Genomic DNA, 19,760 nt, shown 5'->3' on the forward strand with positions numbered 1-19,760 from the left:
CCACGGTTTTCTAGTTTCAGATGGCGCTCATGGCTCGTCTAAATAGGAAGGTACTGTAAATTTAATGATAGGGTATGAGGTATGCAAGGTATTACATAACTATGAATACATATAAGTCATACAACATTACTGTATTTATAGGTATAATTTCCATTGTGCCGGACAGTTGAACACGTGGCTCGTTGGTCTAGGGGTATGATTCTCGCTTCGGGTGCGAGAGGTCCCGGGTTCAAATCCCGGACGAGCCCTTATTTTACAACTAGTTTTATAATTGCTTTTCCGTTTCGTTTATCTCTGCCCCACGTTTCTGTAAATGTAATATGCACCATTTGTTCCTTTGTTGTTAGGCGTTCTTATGACATACGGGTGCACACAGAGGCAAAATATTAAAATCCTGCAAAACATGGATCTTTTGAAAGATTTAAAAATTGATTCCCTTTATTCTGATCCAATGGGTTGGGGGTCTGCTTCGCCGGCCATTTCGACTTTTCGCCATTGCGTGCCTGTTGGCTCGTTTTTTCATTCGATTCTGAGAATGAAACAGACACAGGCGTCTGCTACTGCTTGCAGCAGTTATGTACGGCTCGTTTATTTTTGCTCATTTACTCAGAAATTGCTGTAGGGAGTTGTGGTTTGTTTACGGATACTCACTAAGTATTTCTACACGACTAAATACTGGTAAATGCCGGTAGCCCCACTTGGCGCGTCACCAACCGAAACATGGTCGACAGGAAACGTTCAAGACGGCAACATTTCATTTCTGCTGGTCTTTTCGGGTGAAGAAATTAATTTAAAGAGTGAATCACGGCATTTTGATATAACCCATCCAATATAGTTGTTGCGTGTCTCCGTCACAGGTACAAAATCGTGATCGGACTTCGTCTTTCCTGTGGCTCGTTGGTCTAGGGGTATGATTCTCGCTTTGGGTGCGAGAGGTCCCGGGTTCAAATCCCGGACGAGCCCAATTTTTTTTCTGGTTTGTCTTTAAACAATTCCTTACCATCTGGCTGTATATACACATCTTTTAGATAATATATCATCTATCTATATACCTATATAGATATAGATATATGTATATATAGCGTTGTTCCTCCCCTTCTATCTACACCCCTCCTATCCTCCATCCTCCCTTCCTTATTCCTCCACCTGCTTTCGGTCAAACGGCGAACAAAGAGCGCCTCCACCTCTCTGCTCCCCCAGCTGTTGTTGGGAGGGCTTACGGCCGGGTAGAAATAAAGAGAGACGTTCCTGTTCCGCCCCCACAAACGCCGCAGACAGTCCTGACAGGCGGCAGCCGAGCCGGGCTCTTTCTCTGTGTTCACAGCGGCGACACTGAAAAAGAGACGAGACGGATCGGAATCAGCTCAGCTGTAAGTACGGCGATATTACTGTAAGCTTTATTCTGTGGAGAGGATAACATGATGCTATCTTGCCTATTACATCCTCTTCTGTTTCCTTAGAGCTCTTTTAAATTCATGTTTTATAATAATGTGTTAACAAAGCAATCTAAACTTTTTATTAATGTTTGACTTATCTGTAGAAATTTGAATGTTATATTTTTCTATTATCTGCTGAAGTTGAATAGAAAATTTGATTCTTTTAAAAAAGGCTTGTAATTTTTGCAGCTTCACTCTAGTAACATTTTCATACATAATTTGATTCTCCAGGGAGAGTCAGCGTGGGAATTTGAGATTAACTGCTTTGGCACATCGTTGGAAGCCTTTCAGATCACCCTCAGGGATTTACTATTATTATTATTATTATTATTATTATTCACCGCAGCAGCAAAAGGAGGAAAAACTCCCAGTGTGCGCCTGACGATGGTCCTGTGTGAAGATGGCGAGTGCAGCGTCTGCCTCCTGCCGTACTCCCGCATGGACCGGATACCCCGGCTGCTCCACTGCAGGCACACCTTCTGCGAACCGTGCCTGGAGACGATATCCCGGCTGAGGAGCGGGCACCTGGCCGTGTCCTGCCCGCTGTGCCGCCGGGTCACCTGCATAGGGCCGGAGCGCAGCCTGCAGGAGGCCCTGTGGGTCGACCTGGAGCTGTGGGAGCGGATACAAGAGGCCGCAGTGGTGGAAGAGGAGGAGAAGGAGGAGGAGGAGGAGGAGGATGGACAGAAACGAAGAGCGACAGTGCAGAGGATGGAGGCTAAACAGCAGCCCGCATTACAGGCCGAGTGGTGGGTTCATGAAAAGAAACACGAATGTTTAACTGGAAAGCGAGTCTATTTTTACTTCCCGGAAATTAGATTTTCCATAACCGTTTTTGTCCCGACGCCACACAGAGATGGCATAAACATAAATATAGGGGCTTGTTTCTGGGAACAAAACACACTTCAGGCGTTTATCCAGCTGAAGGGCTGGAACAATTAATCGGATTAATCGCGAGGAATCGATTATTGAACTAAACAGCAACTAATTTAGTAGTGATCAATCGTTGACTGGAGCGTCGTTAAAGCGGTGGACTGCAGAAAGAACAACTCAGAGTAATTAAGTAACAACTGCACAAAAAATATACATTTTGAATCTGTGATTAAAAAACTACAACTTTGTAAATATGTTCTAACCACAACTCCTCATATGACATCATTTTATATTTATCCGGTTCAAATTAGGTAAAAAAAAAAACAACAAAACTATGTTAAGTTGAGTAGAAGGGTTAAAGTTTTCACATGTTGATGTTAGAAGAATGTTTCAGCTGCAGACGCATCGTTTGCTACAAATAATCAAACATACGCTAACGGAATGCTACATTGTTACATTTTAGGCAAGAACATGTTTGTTTTTATTTTAAAATGAACTGAATTGTTTATTTATTTGCATCTTTTAATGTATTTCTACTATTGTTTAAAAAAAAAAAGAAGGTTGAAGTGGTTTTATGAAAAATCTGCAGAACGGGCCATTTTTAAAAAAAATCCAATCGATCGTCAGAATAATCGATTACTGAATCGATCGCTAGCTGCAGGCCTGTGCGAGCGTCTGAGCGCCTTCAGGAATAAACGTAGGAATTCCTCACATACCGAGGCGGTGGCACGTGGGCGCTGAGCTGCAGACGTCCCATTAGCGCCTGAGCTCTGCAGCGCCGCTCCGCCACAGGAAGCTCAACTCCTGCCCCGTCTTCCCTCTCCTCAGCGTTTCCTGGCGGCCGGCCCCGGCGCGCCTCAGGCTGCCCGCTCTGTTCCGGAGGTTCAGCTGGACCAAGCCGCACCGGGAGACCGTCATCCCCAGCAGCAACAGCGTGTGAGTTTTCACTTCCAGGACGGCCGTTAGGACTCTGAGAGGCAAGAAAGTGACTTAAGATGTTTGTTGTTGTTTCATTTAGAGAAATGAAATCCTGGCGCCGACTCTCAACGGACGACGTCTTCTAAGAAATGCAACCGGAGGATCCATTTGTCTTCCTGTTGGGAGACGGTTTTGTCCTCAGCTGAAGGTCTTCCCATTATTTCATCCAGGCTTAATTCTCCCAGCTGGTGCAGTGGGATTTAGTTCAGCTGTCCCAGTCCGGCTAACGCCCCCAAACCCTCTCACAGCAGATGGTCCGCTCCTCATCACTCAGCATAACTTATTATTTTTCCTTATTTATGACAGTTTGTTGACAGAGTTTGTAATTAAACTATTTTTAAAATATTTCTTTTCCACTTTTTTTTTTTTTTTTTTTTTGAATTTCTTTCTTTGTGATTTTAAGGAATCGTGAGCTCCAGCTTGAAAACTCCACTCTTCCCTCCATCTTTCCTGAAGTATTAAGTCAGAACATGAATATGATAATGTGACTGGAACTTTATGCACACACACACAAAAAAGAAAAAGCTTTGCATAAAACACCCAGTCAGCCATGAAAGTGGATTATAATCTTCATTCATCGAGCATCTGGCGAATTTTCCACGTTAAATGATATCAGAGAACTGGACCGTCACTTCGAAGGGAACGCCCTTCGTTCCCCCTGCCTGCCTGTGTCTGTGCTGGAGGGTTCTGTTGTTATGAAGTGTGCTGTCACACACACCCACACACACACACACTCCGGAGTTGTTTTGTTTCAGCACGAATTAGTTTCGCCTCAGTCATATTAAGGTCAGCGCAGTAAGAAATCCGTTAGTCGTCCCACTGGTTTAGCAAACAGCAGGCTGCCTCAGCTGCAGAGCTCTTAAAGAGACAGTCCCGCTTTAACGCCTGTTATTAATCTGACTGAGCCTTTCAATTCCCTTTTTTTCCCCATGTTTTCATGTTAAAGCCGTAAGCCTCAGTGGTGGTGTGATTTATTTGGGATTAAATGTGAGCAATCTAAACCACAGGTGTCAAACCCAAGGCCTGCGGGCCAAATCCGGCCCACCACAGCTGTTACTGAGGCCCTCTACAATTTAGAGGGCCACATGAATTGAAGTTCTAAGACAACAGCTACACGCTTAAATATTATTTTATCAGTCAAGTCCAACCAGTTTTCAACTGTATAGGACCAAATTACATTATTGTGAAAATATGTTACAGATGGATGCAATTTGATCATTTTCTGACACACAGACACTGTAATATTTTAACTATTTGCTAACTGGTGATTTTGTCACAAGTGGCCCTTTGAGGATATTCATGGTCAATGAAGATGAGTTTGGCACCCCTTCTATTGTCCTGATTGTATGTTTAGTGTTTGCACCCTTCTCTACCACACATTTTTCCTTCCACTCAACTTTCTACCAACATGTTTGGATACAGCACTCGGTGCTCGTTCTACCGACCCACAGAGAACATGTTTAGAATTAAATGGGCTCACTAACATTTAACTTTTCCACAATATTCTAATTCTCTGATACACCCAGTTTTGGGTTTTCATTCTCTGTAAGCTACAATAATCAAAACTACAAAAGAAAAGGCTTAAGATATTTTACTCCATGCGCTATCAATGTATCCATATAATGCAGGTATTGCGTGACAAAAAAATATTTTTCATCATATAATTTTCTTTAGACATACCTAGACTAATGTTCTCCAACATCTTCACAGAGCAGCGTTGTGTGGTTTAAATACTTTTACAAAGCCTTGTATAGCCCTGTAAGATGAGTGTTATCATAGCACTAACATTATTTTATTGATTATTTCTATTAAAAAGCTGAATGTATAACCTGAACCGGAATGAGCATCGTTGGAGATAATCTCCAGGAGGCGAACCTGCAGGGACAAGCAAGAGTTTCAGTTTCACAACACATTTCCTGACTCATTATGTGTTACTTATTGTGTTTATAATTAGGATTAAAGTTGAACTGGGAAGGAAGGAAGGAATATTTGTAACATCCTGTTACAAATATTCTGCCATTTAGCATCAGACTTATTCAAAGTATGTCTAATTTAATTATTGGTATCCATAAAATAAAACAGTCCACTGTAAGCAAACTCCAGATACACATAAATAAAAGTAAATGAAAGTTTAATGATCTACACACACAGCAGTGGCTGCCTAACATATTCAGGTAGTGGTGAGGCAAAACAGGAATTCCAGCAATGCAATCTTTGAAACAACATTGAGTAAACACTTACCGGGGTTTGCTAAGTATATTAGGTAATATAGATTCCTGTGCAGGGATACTTAATCGGCACAAACAGTTACAATGTCTGTGACTGTACAATACAGGGGAGCAGCAGCTGATGGCAAACAAACTGAGCTTCTCACTGCAAGGCAACAGAGCTAACAAGTTAGCTAACCTTATAACCCAGGTTCTAAAAAGTAACTGGAAAATAAAGAAACAATAGGACAATAACAATAGTCACGTCAAACTAGCTTATTTCCTTATTAGACCTGGAGGAGGAAAGTTATTTCAGATGTATGTTTTCCAGATCTAGTTAATTAAGAAGAAAACATTTCTATCTCCTCTCTTGTATTAAAAAGTCACTTACAAAATTTATGTTATAATCAATACAGTTCCTGAAATTTTTGAATAATCTTCACACACCGCAGCAACTCCAAAGATTCTTCTAAGAGGACTTTCAGTCACTCCCAATTTCTTTGCACTTTCTTCTAATGAGACACATTTTATTTTAAAGTAGTGTTTACCATTAGTTCATGGACGGCATGTGCAGCAGACATCAGACAATATTCAGAAATCAAATTAAACTCAAGGACAAATAATTGTTGCAGGAGATAACAATAGCTGAACATGAATAGGATGCTCGTTTAGTTTATCTTGTCAGTGTATTCTGGTTCAAGTGGTTTATTAGTAAGAATGTGTTCATAAGGCAGCCACAGCTTCGGCCACAAGATTGTTCTGGGTTGGAAACTGAAAAGATTTGGAATAGGCAGCAGCTGTTTGGGAATCATCTTTTTGTTAGTTCTGATGTTAGATTTCCTGTTTGTCATCCTTGGTAAAAAAAAAAAAAATGTATAGCTTTAACTAAAGAAACATGATTAAACTGTCTTGATGACAGGTGGCTGATAATACGCCTTTTTAAAAATGCGGAAGTTGATAATAAACACAAAACGCACATTTATGTTACACTTTCTTCCAAATATCCCCTTAAGTAGTTACACCCCATATCTGTCTCATTTTTTGTTTTTCAGGTGGATTAACTATAGATTTTTTTGGCGACTAACTTCTTCCAATTGAATAATTAATATTGTAATTCTGAAAATATATTTGTATAATATTGCATAACCTCCTGAGGATTCTCCGCACATTTTACTGTCCTTGTTAAGATGTGTCCTCACTAGTATTGAACATTTTTACTTCTGAGGAATTAACTTTATGACCTAACAAGAGCAAGTCATCAGAAAATATAGAGAGCAAGGTCTATCTGCTAGCTTGCTAACTAGCCGTGCATTAAAGTTTTCAGTGGCTAAACTGCTCTCTCCGGTATCTGCATTTCTAGAAAAAAAAAACAACACACAAAAAAATAACACTTTCAACAAGTTAAGTAAATTTTGTTTTTTTACTGTGTTGGAAATGACAAACAGTAGTGCACTGAATTACATTTCAGTAAATAAAACAAAGATACTTACATGTGTGCTGCTAGAAGCTAGCAAGAAACTGGAAGACCCAGTTGGACTATTTAGAAAGATATCTTGTAACAAAGAATCAAATGTTAATGCATTTTAAATTAAGCTATTCATATTTTCAATTTATTAAGCAACTACCAAATTGGGATTTTATACATTAGTCTTAATCGTTCTAATATTTTTTAATGAATCAAAGTTAAAGACTCTTATGTCACAATTGATACCTAAAATCAGCAAGCAAAGAATATAAGAGCATCAGTGTTATTGTACGTTGGTGGACATGTAAACCTAATTTTCCATTTTTATGTTGTGACTGGTTTATGTGTTACTCTGGTGTTGGCCAATAGGGAAGCTGAATATCTGGTTATATTACTCTCATTGAAACTTGAAGGTAGTTTTACTGAGTCGGGACAGAAACTACGGTTCCTCTGCATGTTCACACATGCAGGTTGTTGATTCCCATTGTAAGAATGCATATTCCTCTAAGTAATGACAGTAATATTTAGTACAAGGTTAGGTTTTTAATTTGAGAAACAAACATTTTATCAAATCAAATGATGAGCAAAGGAAAAAGTACAAAAGACACTCATGCAGAAGGTTGGTAATAAGACATCTTTATTAACCATTTGGAGAGACATGCTAGATCTCTGTACAGTGTGAATGAGAACCAGGTCAGCAATAATCAGGTTTGATGCACTGATCTGTGATAGTACAATCAGAAAAATCCGCAGGGAGACCACCCCGGCCCCTGCTCCAACACGCAAAGATCCCATTTACGCCCCTCAGTCCATCTCTGTGGAATGTTGAAATGGGCCGTCAACAAATAAAGGTGGACTCTGCCATATTCAGGATTTAAATACAATGGAGTGTCTCCAAAATTCAATCTGAAAAACAAATACTCTAGAGTTATTTGTTAGAGTGCTTTTCTTACCAGGAACCAAGAACATTTTGTTGCAAAATGGACCCACACAGAGCTCCCTCTTAGCATGTCGAGGGAAGTCCAATGGCACTTTATTTTGGTATGTTTGTATTCTGGTGAACGTTTCCTGTGATATTTTAACCAGCTGTTTTACTATTTGGTTCATTATGTTGGTTAGAGTTTGTTTTAGAAGTGTGCTCCATATATAGATGTGTGAAAACAATTCCCAAACCAACGCTTCTACTCTAGGACACACTACTCCAAATTGTATGGAAATTAACAATGAACATTTCCTTTTAACGGTTTACATTTTCGCTCTATATCTAAAACACATTCTGCAAAAGTGCTGTAAAGACTTCACATCGAAGACACATCAAATCGAAGTAGTGTTCTTAGCACTGGCCGACTTCACCACCAGAACGTTATGATAACTGGCCCCGAAGGCGGAAAGGAATAGTCCATAATGTCAACATTTTCATTCAGCTCAAACACAAGCAGAAAAAAACAGACATGGAAACAAGTTATGCGACAGTTTCTTTAACGATCAGACACGTCTTTGAATTAAGCGACTGTACAATTAGAATGAAGCATCCCCCAACTTCATAATAACCTGAAAGGTCTACATGTGCAAATTAGTTTTTAGTCGGTGAGGAAACAGAAGAACGACGTTTTAAGGGTGTAGTTGGTCCGTCTGCTCAAAGGGCACACGGCAGAGGGTTGGACTCTTCGCTGCTCGTTCACAGCAATCTGCATACACAGATCATCATTAAACACATAATGCTCCCACAGTGTGACAGCAGCTGAACGGGCACAGTCCGTGACATACAGACCGAAGGTGTCCTTAAAGAGAGCTGGAATGTGGCGGGAGTGAAGTGACGTGGCAGTGGCCCTCAGTGGAACTGCGTTCTAATGCCGTCCATACAGAAAGCACAAATTTACACACACACATGGCAAAAAAAAATAAAATCAAAAGGTCGTCAGAAGTCAAGTATACAAACCCAGCTCTTAGAACGCTGTGCAATCAAGTCACTGGTGGAATATTACATTTTTCAAACTCGTGTACACAGGTAGACAGTACCTATGCTTTACAACTAGGCATGCATTACATACTCTGGACTTTACAGCTCGGATTGATCCGTAACGTCTGAAATACAAATATGAGGATAACAGCAGGGCTACAGGCAGGAAGGCTGTGATTGGCTGTTCTGTACTTAGTTCTGAGATACTGAAGAATAGTCGATGATAACAAAGCTGAAAACGTATTTTTTTTGCGATTGCCCACAATTGTTGTCGCACACAATACGGTCTGGTCTGTTCTTCAGGCTCTCAGACATGTTGTTTTCCTAAAGTAGATAAAGAAAAAACACTTCCGGAGGGATCCACCTTGTAATACAAAAATATGGAAAAAACGAAAGCTTTTCACTTTTCCACATGGGAGAACAAAATCTACTCTGAGAGTAGATTTTGTTCTCCCATAGGAGTAGGGGGGAAGTTTTACCAAGTCGTACAACTTTTTCTTTACTTTTTTGTGTGGCATTTTTGTTAAAGTAGACCCAATTTTACATATTGCTAGTTCCAACCGATGATCAGTGGTCAGGTGAGGAAACCGGGATCTCAACGTGCAAAGTCAACAGCGGGGTTAACCAATGGGAAGCAACGTAACAAAGCTTCGATGATGGAGATCCATGGAGGAACCATGAGCACTAACAGGAGCAGCCGCTTTCAGTGGTCTGGGGCTCCTGGGGTTTGTCCAACTTTATGTCGATCACTGAAAAATATTATTAAGGAAGCCAAGCAAGCAGGTCGACAGGACATTGTATGTATCATTAAAACTCAGATACGTTAAACAGGGTGTCTTTTCAAGTATTTATAGTTGCTTATCAGTGTTTCTCAAACTGGAGCCAACAGTGCAGATGAACTGCAGGCCCTGAACTCCTCAGCAGTCCCACAGGTTGATCAACTCCATAACTAGACACAGTGATGCTGCAACCAGGTATTGTATACAGTACCATACATGGACATACATTTTAGTAAACACAAATTTCTGTTTTACAAAAATCTTTTTAATAGATCTTATGCAGTGTTCTAATTTTCTAAGAAACTGAAATTTTGGGTTTCGAGGTGTCAAACTCCAGTCCTCGAGGGCCGCTGTCCTGCAACATTTAGATGTGCCTCTGCTGCACCACACCTGAATAGAATAATTAGGTCATTAGCAGGACTCTGGAGAACTGATCTACACAATAAGGAGGCAATTAAGCCATTTGATTCCAGTGTTTTGTACTTGTGGCACATCTAAAAACTGCAGGATAGTGGCCTTTGAGGACTGGAGTTTGACACCCTGTCAACAAAATCACCACAATTATCAGAAGTACTTTAAGAAAATCACTTTGTATGCAACAAATCTATATGGAGTGTGTTTTACTCTTTGAATTGAATGAAATAAATTCACTTTTTGACAATAGGCAGCTTGAAAAAGAATACACTAAGACACTAGCTGCAGTGCACGTTTCCAACCACTAGATGGCGCCTTTTCCTAACATTCCAATAATTCACCAATGAGATTCTGCATGAATCTGTGCAGTCACAGCGGGTTTGTGCCCATCTGCAGCGACCAATAGGAGAGAGGTGGGCTACAACACGGAGGGTCGTCAGTCCGTCACAGAGGCAGACTGGAACAACAACCACACACACACACACACACACACACACATTTGCGTGGCTATCTTTGTGGTTTGTGGGGACTTTCCATAGACTTCCATTCATTTCTACAGCCTAAACCTTATCCTAATCCTAACCATATCCCTAACCAAAACTCAATTCACACCTTAGTCCTAAATCTAACGCCTGACCCAAAAACAGCGTTTCCCCTTGTGGGGACCAGGCTTTGTTCCCCACAAGGAGCAGTGGGTCCCCACAATGTAGTATGTGTCAAGAAAACGGTCCCCACAAGGTATTACAAACAAACACACACTGAAGGGGAAATTAGAGAAAGCAATTAAATGAACAGTTCTGTTTTTGAGCTGTGGGAGGAAGCTGGAGTACTCAGAGAGAACATGCTAACTCTATACAGAAAGACCCCAGGTTGAGGTTTGAACTTCTTTCTGCAAAGCAACAATATTACACTGCAAAAAACACAAAGTATTAAGTATTTAGTTTCTAATGTTTCTAGAAAAAAGACAGAAAGATACAGGAGCTTGATTTAAGTCAAAATTCCTTAACTGATGAAAAACATGCTGGTCCACCGGCAGATTATTTCACTTATAACCAGACATTTTGCCCCATGGTAAAAGTGAAATCACCTCCAGTGAAACTAGCACTTTGTCATCAATATTAAGGAATCGTTGGCTTGTGAAACAAGCTCCTATATTTCTCTGAAACATTACTTCTAGGTTAGTTTAGTCTCGTTTCCATCGTGTTAAGATATTTGCGCAAGAAACTAGACTACAAATACTTGGTAGGATTTTTTTCAATTAAAACAGTCATATTAAGTGAAAACAATCTGCCAGTGGAATCAGTACTTTTTCATTAATATTAAGGAATTATTAACTTAAAGCAATCTCCTTTATCTTGCTGAAAAGTTACTTTTAAGTTGGTTTTGTCTTATCTCATGTTCACCAAGATATTTTCACTAAAAACTAGTAAGATTTTGTGTTTTTGCAGTGTAATAACCGTCCCACACTTATAAATAGGGTTCTATTTTTATTCTTTCCTCACAATAGTGTTTTGGACAAAGAGGAAGCGTCCAAGTGATGCAGCCCAGTCCGTCTGCTGTATTATGATGGAGACATTAACTTTGAATGAATCCCGGCTTAAATCACCGTGAAACAATTGCCTAGCTAATGAGCCACAGCTGTAAAAAATAATAATAATAATAATAAAAAAAGCACAGTGCTATTCCAACTTCATCTTAGAGACACAAAAAGCACATCGTGGCTAAACCAGACCTTCTAACAGACATGAAGGTGCAGCAGCAGCAACAAACACTTTTGGCCTACATGTTGTCTGCAAACTAGATCCAGTGTGGCTCTCAAGCGGCTCCGGGAGCGGCGGGGCTCGTTCCCGCCGTTTTACAGTGGAGCGCGTGGCTGTATGATGTCATTTGAAGGACAGTGGTTTAACGCGGCGCGTGCCGGAGCGTTCCCGCGTGGACCGACTCGCCCCAGCTGGAGGATGGGAGCGCGTGTCAGCTGCCAACATCACCAAACCAAATGGGCCTCGTCAGCCATGAATATTTTAGCGGTCGGCATAACTCAGTGATGGCTGTGGCTCCGGCTCAAGACGATTTGAAATTTCTCAAGAGTAGTTCTGTCGGCGCGATTGTGTCAAGAGAGTGGAAGAGAGGCTCGGGTTGAGCCCGAAGCTAGTTTTTACATGATTAAAAACACAAAACAAAGCGATAGGAATCTGAATTTATACAAAATATACAGTGATGGATATGTTTATTATGAAGTAGCTATATCATCCTAATCCTTGAAGGGAAGAGGGGAAGCTGCAACCTTATTGAAAAAAATGAGCAGGGCAGCTTCAAATGAAATGAAATATGTACATTTGTGTTTTGTTTTTTTGCTCCTCTTGCTTTCAGGCCTTCATTTGATTTCTTTCCTCGGTTTGCCTGAGTAAAGCTGCAGGTGTTTGTGGCATGCTGGAGTAGTCTGGTTCATAGTGAAATCCCAGATGGGATCTTCTTGTCAAATTAAAGCACTTTCCCCAGATCAGAACCTGACGAAGGGCAACCAGCGTGACTGAAAGGCAAACTGAATGTAAATCATGCTGCTTTGCAGTGAAACGGCAGGTACACGACATGACTTATTCTGCTTAACCTTATTCCACAATCCTCATTCTGTTTCATTGGGATTTTTCTCTTGTGATAAACTAACAAAAAGTAGAGCTTAATTGTTCAGAGGGACGTGAATTACACATGAGCTTGGCTTGTGGCAAACTGCAAAAGAGATTTCTCACCAATTCCTTTCAACCGGAGATGTTCACAGATAATTTCTTCCAAGTAAAGTCTCAAGTCTTTGGTCCACAACTGAGATAAAACTTCTTATTAAAACCATAACACCTGGCAGTATCTGACCCTGCATGACCATAGTCAGGAATCCAAACCTGTACCCTGCAAAAACACTAAAACTTACACATTATTCTATCTAAGTATCCTTCAAATAAGACAAACATGAACTTATAAGTTACTTTTCAGCAAGATGTGGGCTTATTTTAAGTCAATAATTGACTAATATTCATAAAACGTACTAGTTTCATTGGTAGATTATTTCACTTATAACAAGACATTTTTCCCATGTTATTAGTGAAATAATCTGCCAATAAGCAAGTTATTCATAAATATTAAGGATTTATTGATTTAAAACAATCTCCTTTATTTTGTTAAAGCATTGCTTATAAGTTAGTTTTGTCTCATTTCAAAGAAGTTTACACTAGAAACTAGAACAAAAATACTTGGTAAGATTTAGTGCATTTCGCTGTTTCGCTCGATAATTATTTAGCAACCTTTTAGTTATCTTTAATATTTAGAATAGAATAGAATAGAATTCAACTTTATTGTCATTGCACTGTCACAAGTACAAGCAACGAGATGTAGTGTATTATAGTATATGTACTGTATATAGTATTTAAATTGGTATCTAAAAATGTAGCTAAAGATTGTTGTATGTTATTTGAAAATCGTTAAAATGTAATCTTTACCTTAACAGTAATAGTAGGCATTTATGCTCAAAAAAGGAAAAAAAAGAAGAAATTAAATTTTAATATTTCTTTTAGATTTTTTATTTATAATGGCTAGGCTAACTCCTGTTTATCCCTGCCTTCCCTCATATTTTAAAACGCCATTATATTTTGCACTAAATTTAAATGGTTTTCTCCTCACTATGAGCTGGATAAGTTTTAATAATATGTGGAAATTCACATTAAAACCTCTGCTTTCAATCTTAATAGCAAAGATGATCAAATATGAGGCATAAATTACCACCACAAAAGAAATAAACAGGAAGGAAGTGCTTTTATTTTGACAGTTTTAGTTGGAAGTATCTTTGCAAAGTTGCAACTAGTTTAGCAGCGAGAGAAATGTCAGGGGTAAGTTCTGTTTATTATGATTTCTAAATGATCCAAAGCCATTTAACACAGCATTCATTTGGAGAGACATTAATGTAGCCATTATTATGAAGCTACAGCGAACACGAACAGATTGTTATGAGGCATTAACATCCTATAATTCACCAATGTCACGGCTCCTAATCAAGCTCATCCTTTCACAATAAAACAGCTGCAATCTGTCATTCACATACCGACTTCCATTCACTCTATTAAAAACGGTTTAAGACTCAAGTCTCCGAACGGGAGTCCAAGTCTAGTCTAGTTTAAAATAGTTGCAGTCAAAATTGCACATTTTTAAAACAGTTTTTAATAGGCCATAATATGGGCTTACAAAAAAGTTGTAATTACTTCATCTTTCCAGAAAATACAGGATTTTAAAGTAGTTAATATTAGAGACGCAGCAATCAGATATTACTGTCTGTGCCAGTACTGATATTGAAAAAAAAAAATCTAGATTAGCTAGAGGTGGCAGGGCAGTGTGCCTGATCCATAAAGGCAGATGCATTCAGTCTCACTCTATACTTTATGATCTGAGCGACATGATACTTTATAATTTATTTTATATTACATTTAGAATTCCTAATTACATTTTAAAACGTTAAGGTGATCAGTCAGAATTGAGGAACAATTTTGAAAACTGGTGAAAATTGCAATGCCGCACAAAATTAGCAAATGAGTGAATTTGGATTGGAGTGACTGATTCAAGTTTGTGGTCGTGACTAAAATGTCGAAAACTTTTAAACACACTGGACACTGTTGGTGCAGCCAGTTCCTTTGTTTTTGTCAGTGTTTTCCTGGTAGCCCTGATGACCCCCGCGCTGATCTGGGTCAGGCGCTATGTTTAAACCCTGGAGGGGTTAACGACACAACCATTAGGTAGGAAATTGTTTTCAGAAGCAGAGAGCAGAAACCAGAAACCTTCAGGCCTGCACATCCATCATGACGCGCTCCCTTCCCACCTCCAGTTTAAATGCACTAATTAGTTTCCTAAACTCTTCGTGTGCTAACTGGCGTCTGATTTGGACCCCTCCGCTCTCTGCTTCAAATCAAATCTCATCCTTTTGAATCCGGAGCCTCCCTGCCTCCGTGTGTGTTTGTGTTTGGTGCGTGGAGCTGCTCCACTGAGCGACCGTGTCAGCAGAGGCACATCGCTGCTGAGGAACCGTCATCACCAGCCATCCATCACCGCTCCTCCACCTCTCACACCGGGAAAGAAGAAAACAATAGAAAATAACAACTAAAAAAGAGATGGAGCTAAAACAACTGGCTGTGACTAATGAAAGGTGGACCTCAGTGGATGGAAAAGTCTGATAGGTTACCAAGTTCATTCCTGCAGGAGCTGAGTTCACAAGGAAATTACAGGAACGCTGCAGCGGGATATGCGGGAGGAAGCGTTTCGCAGGCAGACCTGCGCTGCGGTCTGCCTGATTTAGGCAGATAAATGCTGCCGTGTTCGTCGGGACAACAGGAGACCCCTTAAAAGTGAAGGAGTAATGACGCGCGGCGCGACCACAAGCAATTTTCTAGCTCATCTACAGTTTCCATAGAGATGCAACTCTGTGGTTGTGGAGTGGAGGAGGATGTGGAGGGCTGCTGCACCCAGGGGAGGAACGGTCACAGAAACAAATGGCCGGCGCTCACAGACAGAACAAGAAGACAAAAACATACAGAATTATTGTTGATTTATTAATACTACTGAAGTATTGATATGAGACAGTGCCAGAATAATGGCACATTAATCTGGTTCTTGAGCAACACATATTTCTCTTGTAGTTTAACATATGTTTTGTTTGTTTATTCCTAGGCCTGCTGCAATAAGCAATAACTCGATGAGTCGCATGATAAATTAAAATGAGCTCAATAATTTCCATTTGAATGATTTATTATTTCTCTTTTTTCTCTTTCTACCAAAAACTGGATGATAAAACTCTTCAATCTGGTGCTTTGGTCTCAACTAGCACATTTTTTTAGGACAGTTTTGTTTACGGAGACTTCATAACTCATTTTATTTGTTGCTTCTGTTTTAGTTATTTATTTTGGATATTTAAAATGTCTTCCAGTTCCAGTGTTAAATGTTCTTGCATTATTATGCCATTGCTGTTATTCTACTACTGTTAAGACAACAGTATTATCATTCATCACAATAACTTCTGGGATAATTGATTGCCCAGCAGAAGTTATCGTGACAGACCCATTTATGTCAAACCTTGATACAAATTCAAATAGGATGATATATAATTAATTTGCTTGAAAAGAATGTAAGGAGAAGCATAAACACATTTTACCCTCACCCCTTTCTTTTATATGTATTACTTTATATATTTACTCAGATTATCAAAGTCAGATTCCAAACGATCTGAAACGTTAAAAGTGTGACAAGAAAGGCAAAAACAGGATCAATCTGTAAGATACCAAATCCAGTCTCACAGCATCACAAATACACTATAAACCCTGGAAATTGATGCCGTGTTTTCACACCTGAAGCTTAGGATGGAGATATTTATTAAAATGCAGCATTGACCGTATTACTAAACCAAATAAGCAGCATAAAAATCAGACGGAGTAGCAGGGATGGAGCCCAGAGCCTCGGGGTTCTTTTAGTTACTGATGGAAATTAAAGCAGAAAACGTCTCAGCTGCTCCATTTATCTCCAATAACATGTTGAAAAATGTCTCTCTTTGGCATATATTATTCCACTAAGAGCATATTTTGCATATCACCTCCACTTATTCTTCCCTTCCCACCACAGCTGGTTTAACTTTGGGTGCGTTCTGCCGCTCCAACAGAACATTTCACGCTCCGGTCCCTTCAGTGTGACCTGGGGGCTTGTTCTGAGGCGGTCTCTGGTTGTAACGGACAGACATGGCGGCCCGACCTAAGACGAGCTGACGGTTACCAAGACGATTTTCCCTAACAACCTATTTAATTAGACAGGTACCTGACGTGTATTTAAATAGATTGCAAATGTAATTCTGTCAGGTCGTTCACAGTGCCGTGCTGCTGCAATCAGACGTCAAAATTTTCCCCCCCGTACAAAATACAGGGGAAAAACCCCGTACTGGGATAATATGTGACAGACCAGCACAAATCAAGGAATAATTGTGAGATAGAAACGAAGTGATTCGAGGGCTTAAAGCCAACAAAAATGAGAAAATGTTCTCAAATAACCTGAAATTAAATATGTAAGAATCGATGCAAAAATGCATAAAATCCTTGAATGCATTTTGCAATACTTTCTCCCTTTATTACTAAAGGGAGGTTTAATAATAAACTTTATTACGTTTTGAGCCCATTATTACAAAATGCAGAGGTGGATCTTTTTAAAGAATGATATAATAATAATGTGGCACATTATGTAATAATGTTCACAAACTGTTTGTGTCCAATCAATCAGTAATCATTATACTCCTAATAATAGTCATATTGTAGATTCTATATGCTTTTAAATTGAAACTTTGGTCAACAAATTCCAAACTTTTGGTAACAGACTCTGTATGAACCTACAACACAAAATGCGTTCAAGGATTTTATTACATTTTGTGTCATTATTACATAATGCAGCTTTAAAGACATTTGATCACATCTTAAAGTTTGATTTTATCACATTATTGCATATTGTGGCGTTATACAGCCTTAGACACAGTCAGGGATGACTGATATCAAAGCATATTTATATGATGCACTGGCCTAGTCAAAGTCCAGACTAGGCCAGTCCCGAAATGCATTTGAGAATCTTTGGCAAAACTTAACATTTGATGTCAACAAATGCTCTTCAAGCATTCTGGCGGAGCTTTGGCAATTCCCCAAAGAACAGGCAAAAATACACAACAAAATATTCTATTTTTTGTGTTAAAAAAACTTTTTTTCCCATTTTACTTCACAATTATGTGCTGCTTTGTGTTGGTCTATCACATAAAATACTTTAGTGTTTGTAATGTGAGAAGGTGTGGCAAAGTTCAAGGGGCTGTGAACACTTAAACTAAAAAAATGTTTTCTGTTCACTGTTTGTAATTGTGCTATAACTTATTCATGGTTTTTTTTCAAAGGATACTCCCCTCTTTGCTGGTTTCCTGCATACTTTCCATCCCTGGGAGAGCAGCCGCCACGCGCCGGAACAGCTGGAAGACAGCAAAACAAACAGAGACACTGTTGTTCCAGATATATTTACTTAGAATAAAAAAAAAAACATTTAGGATTTTTAATGTTCCAGCTGGAAGAACGGCTGTGTTTTTATGTAATGAGTCTGCTGGCACGATGTCAGTCTGCTGAATGATGACACAGCCAAACAAACATTGAGACACTGCAGCCTTTGGAGGCTGCACTGTGACTTTTGTTTCGGCTGCACAGTGTGACCCTCGGTGTTTTAGGTGAAGAATGGCTTCCTCTGTCTGCAAGAGCTGCTGCAGGATGAGCGAGGCGCCTTCCATCAACACCGTCCACAGACTGACAACACAGCCTGCCTTACACTTGTTTGTTCTTTATTCTGCAGACAACAGCTGCTTTAAACAAAACAACAAAACAATCAGCTGTTTAGAAACAGACTTGAACCAGATGAGCCTTCCGCTTCAGTTTCTGTCTGGAAAAATGGAAACCTCGGCGTTAGGTAACGAATGCAGTTCAGTTTGCAGAAATGGGCTAAGAGGAGAGAAGGGCTTTGTGATTGGTGGGCTGTCCGACCAAATCAGGGAGCAGCAAACGCTCAAAGGGAGCGAAATGAAACTGGAAGTTAAAACTTCAGTTACTTTCACAGGAATGGCCGACCCTGCTGGAAGAGGAGTAGAACAGAAGTATCCTTTAGTGTCACACAAAAGTATTAAAAATATATTTTAAAATAAACTAAGAATAATATACTGCAGCGGAACAGTAAAATAACATAATATACAATTCAGTGATCAAAAATAGTGTACTCCAATCCAAGGTAATGTGCAACTGAAAGGAATATATTTTTACAACAAGAACAAAATGTGTTTAAAAAAACAAAGGTACAATAAAGGGAATATAAAACTGTGCAGCATAGCTGCACAAATACCAGCAGAAATGATTTTTAGAAATGAGCAAAGCTCTTTTTGCAAATACCAGCAGGGATGTAAACACATTGAGTTCTGTTAGGTTACTCAATAAGCAATAAGTAAGAAGGATCTACGATAATGCTTTTTTGTGCATTTGGGATGTCTATTACTGAAGGAGCTCTCCGGATCAGTAACAGCTTCATGCAAGGAGTGGTAGGGTTAACAAATGAATTGTTCACAACATCAGAGGTTTCAGGGGGATGTGGTTTCAGGGTATTTAACCGTCCAGGAAGCACAGTGGTTCAAGAACATCTAGATATAAGAAAAAAAGGAATGAAAGCTGAAGGTGTTAAGTCAAATTTAAATCAACTCAACCCCTCCTTCAGTAATTTCCGGTATTTGTTAAAGGATCAAAACACCACATTGAGTTTTTGTAAGGCAAGATTTTAGCCAGATTTTTGTTAAAATGGAAAAATTCTCATATTTTTGTTTACCACAAATTGAAGAAAGGTTTCACAAATCCCAAACTGTCATGTAGAGAATATATGAACAGTGGAAAAGAAAAATTAGTATAAGGTTTGACTCGTCCATCTACAATTCAGTCAAATTAAAAAAACACCTTGTTGCCATGGCTGCCACATCATAGCTATCTAAACCTAAAAAATGAGGAGTGAAAATCCCTCCAGCTGCACAGCAAAGAAAATCAGAAGGGGAAAAAAACTCCAAAAAAGCAAAGTCCTCTC

At 39.5% G+C, this 19,760-nt stretch overlaps 2 protein-coding genes and 2 non-coding genes across 6 annotated transcripts in view; 3 read left to right on the top strand and 1 right to left on the bottom strand.

Moving 5' to 3' along the window:
- The first annotated feature begins 48 nt into the window (after window positions 1-48).
- LOC116725259 (E3 ubiquitin-protein ligase RNF186) lies at window positions 49-4,474 on the top strand. Of its 2 annotated transcripts, none has more exons than XM_032571192.1 (4): window positions 49-1,370; window positions 1,668-2,185; window positions 3,138-3,245; window positions 3,328-4,474. In XM_032571192.1, exons 2-4 carry the CDS (start codon window positions 1,821-1,823, stop codon window positions 3,371-3,373), a joined length of 519 nt encoding a protein of 172 aa, XP_032427083.1. In that variant the 5' UTR covers window positions 49-1,370; window positions 1,668-1,820; the 3' UTR covers window positions 3,374-4,474. The 2 variants fall into 2 exon arrangements, with proteins under 2 accessions (XP_032427083.1, XP_032427084.1); XM_032571193.1 differs by having other exon boundaries at window positions 1,783-2,185.
- Window positions 177-248, top strand: trnap-cgg (transfer RNA proline (anticodon CGG)). Its single transcript has one exon. It is a non-coding gene; the product is annotated as a tRNA-Pro (tRNA).
- trnap-ugg (transfer RNA proline (anticodon UGG)) lies at window positions 892-963 on the top strand. Its single transcript has one exon. It is a non-coding gene; the product is annotated as a tRNA-Pro (tRNA).
- Window positions 4,475-7,574: 3,100 nt separating the features above from the next.
- rab6ba (RAB6B, member RAS oncogene family a) overlaps window positions 7,575-19,760 on the bottom strand; it is a 58,419-nt gene continuing 46,233 nt past the window's right edge. For both annotated transcript variants that reach the window (XM_032571190.1, XM_032571191.1), the window contains exons 7-8: window positions 18,060-18,126; window positions 7,575-9,668 (exon numbers count right to left, since the gene is read on the bottom strand). In XM_032571190.1, coding sequence (XP_032427081.1) covers window positions 9,604-9,668; window positions 18,060-18,126 — 132 coding nt within the window. In that variant the 3' untranslated portion in view covers window positions 7,575-9,603. The remainder of the gene's footprint in view (window positions 9,669-18,059; window positions 18,127-19,760) is intronic.

The sequence above is a fragment of the Xiphophorus hellerii genome, chromosome 9, assembly GCF_003331165.1.
Source record: "Xiphophorus hellerii strain 12219 chromosome 9, Xiphophorus_hellerii-4.1, whole genome shotgun sequence".
NCBI lineage: Eukaryota > Metazoa > Chordata > Actinopteri > Cyprinodontiformes > Poeciliidae > Xiphophorus > Xiphophorus hellerii.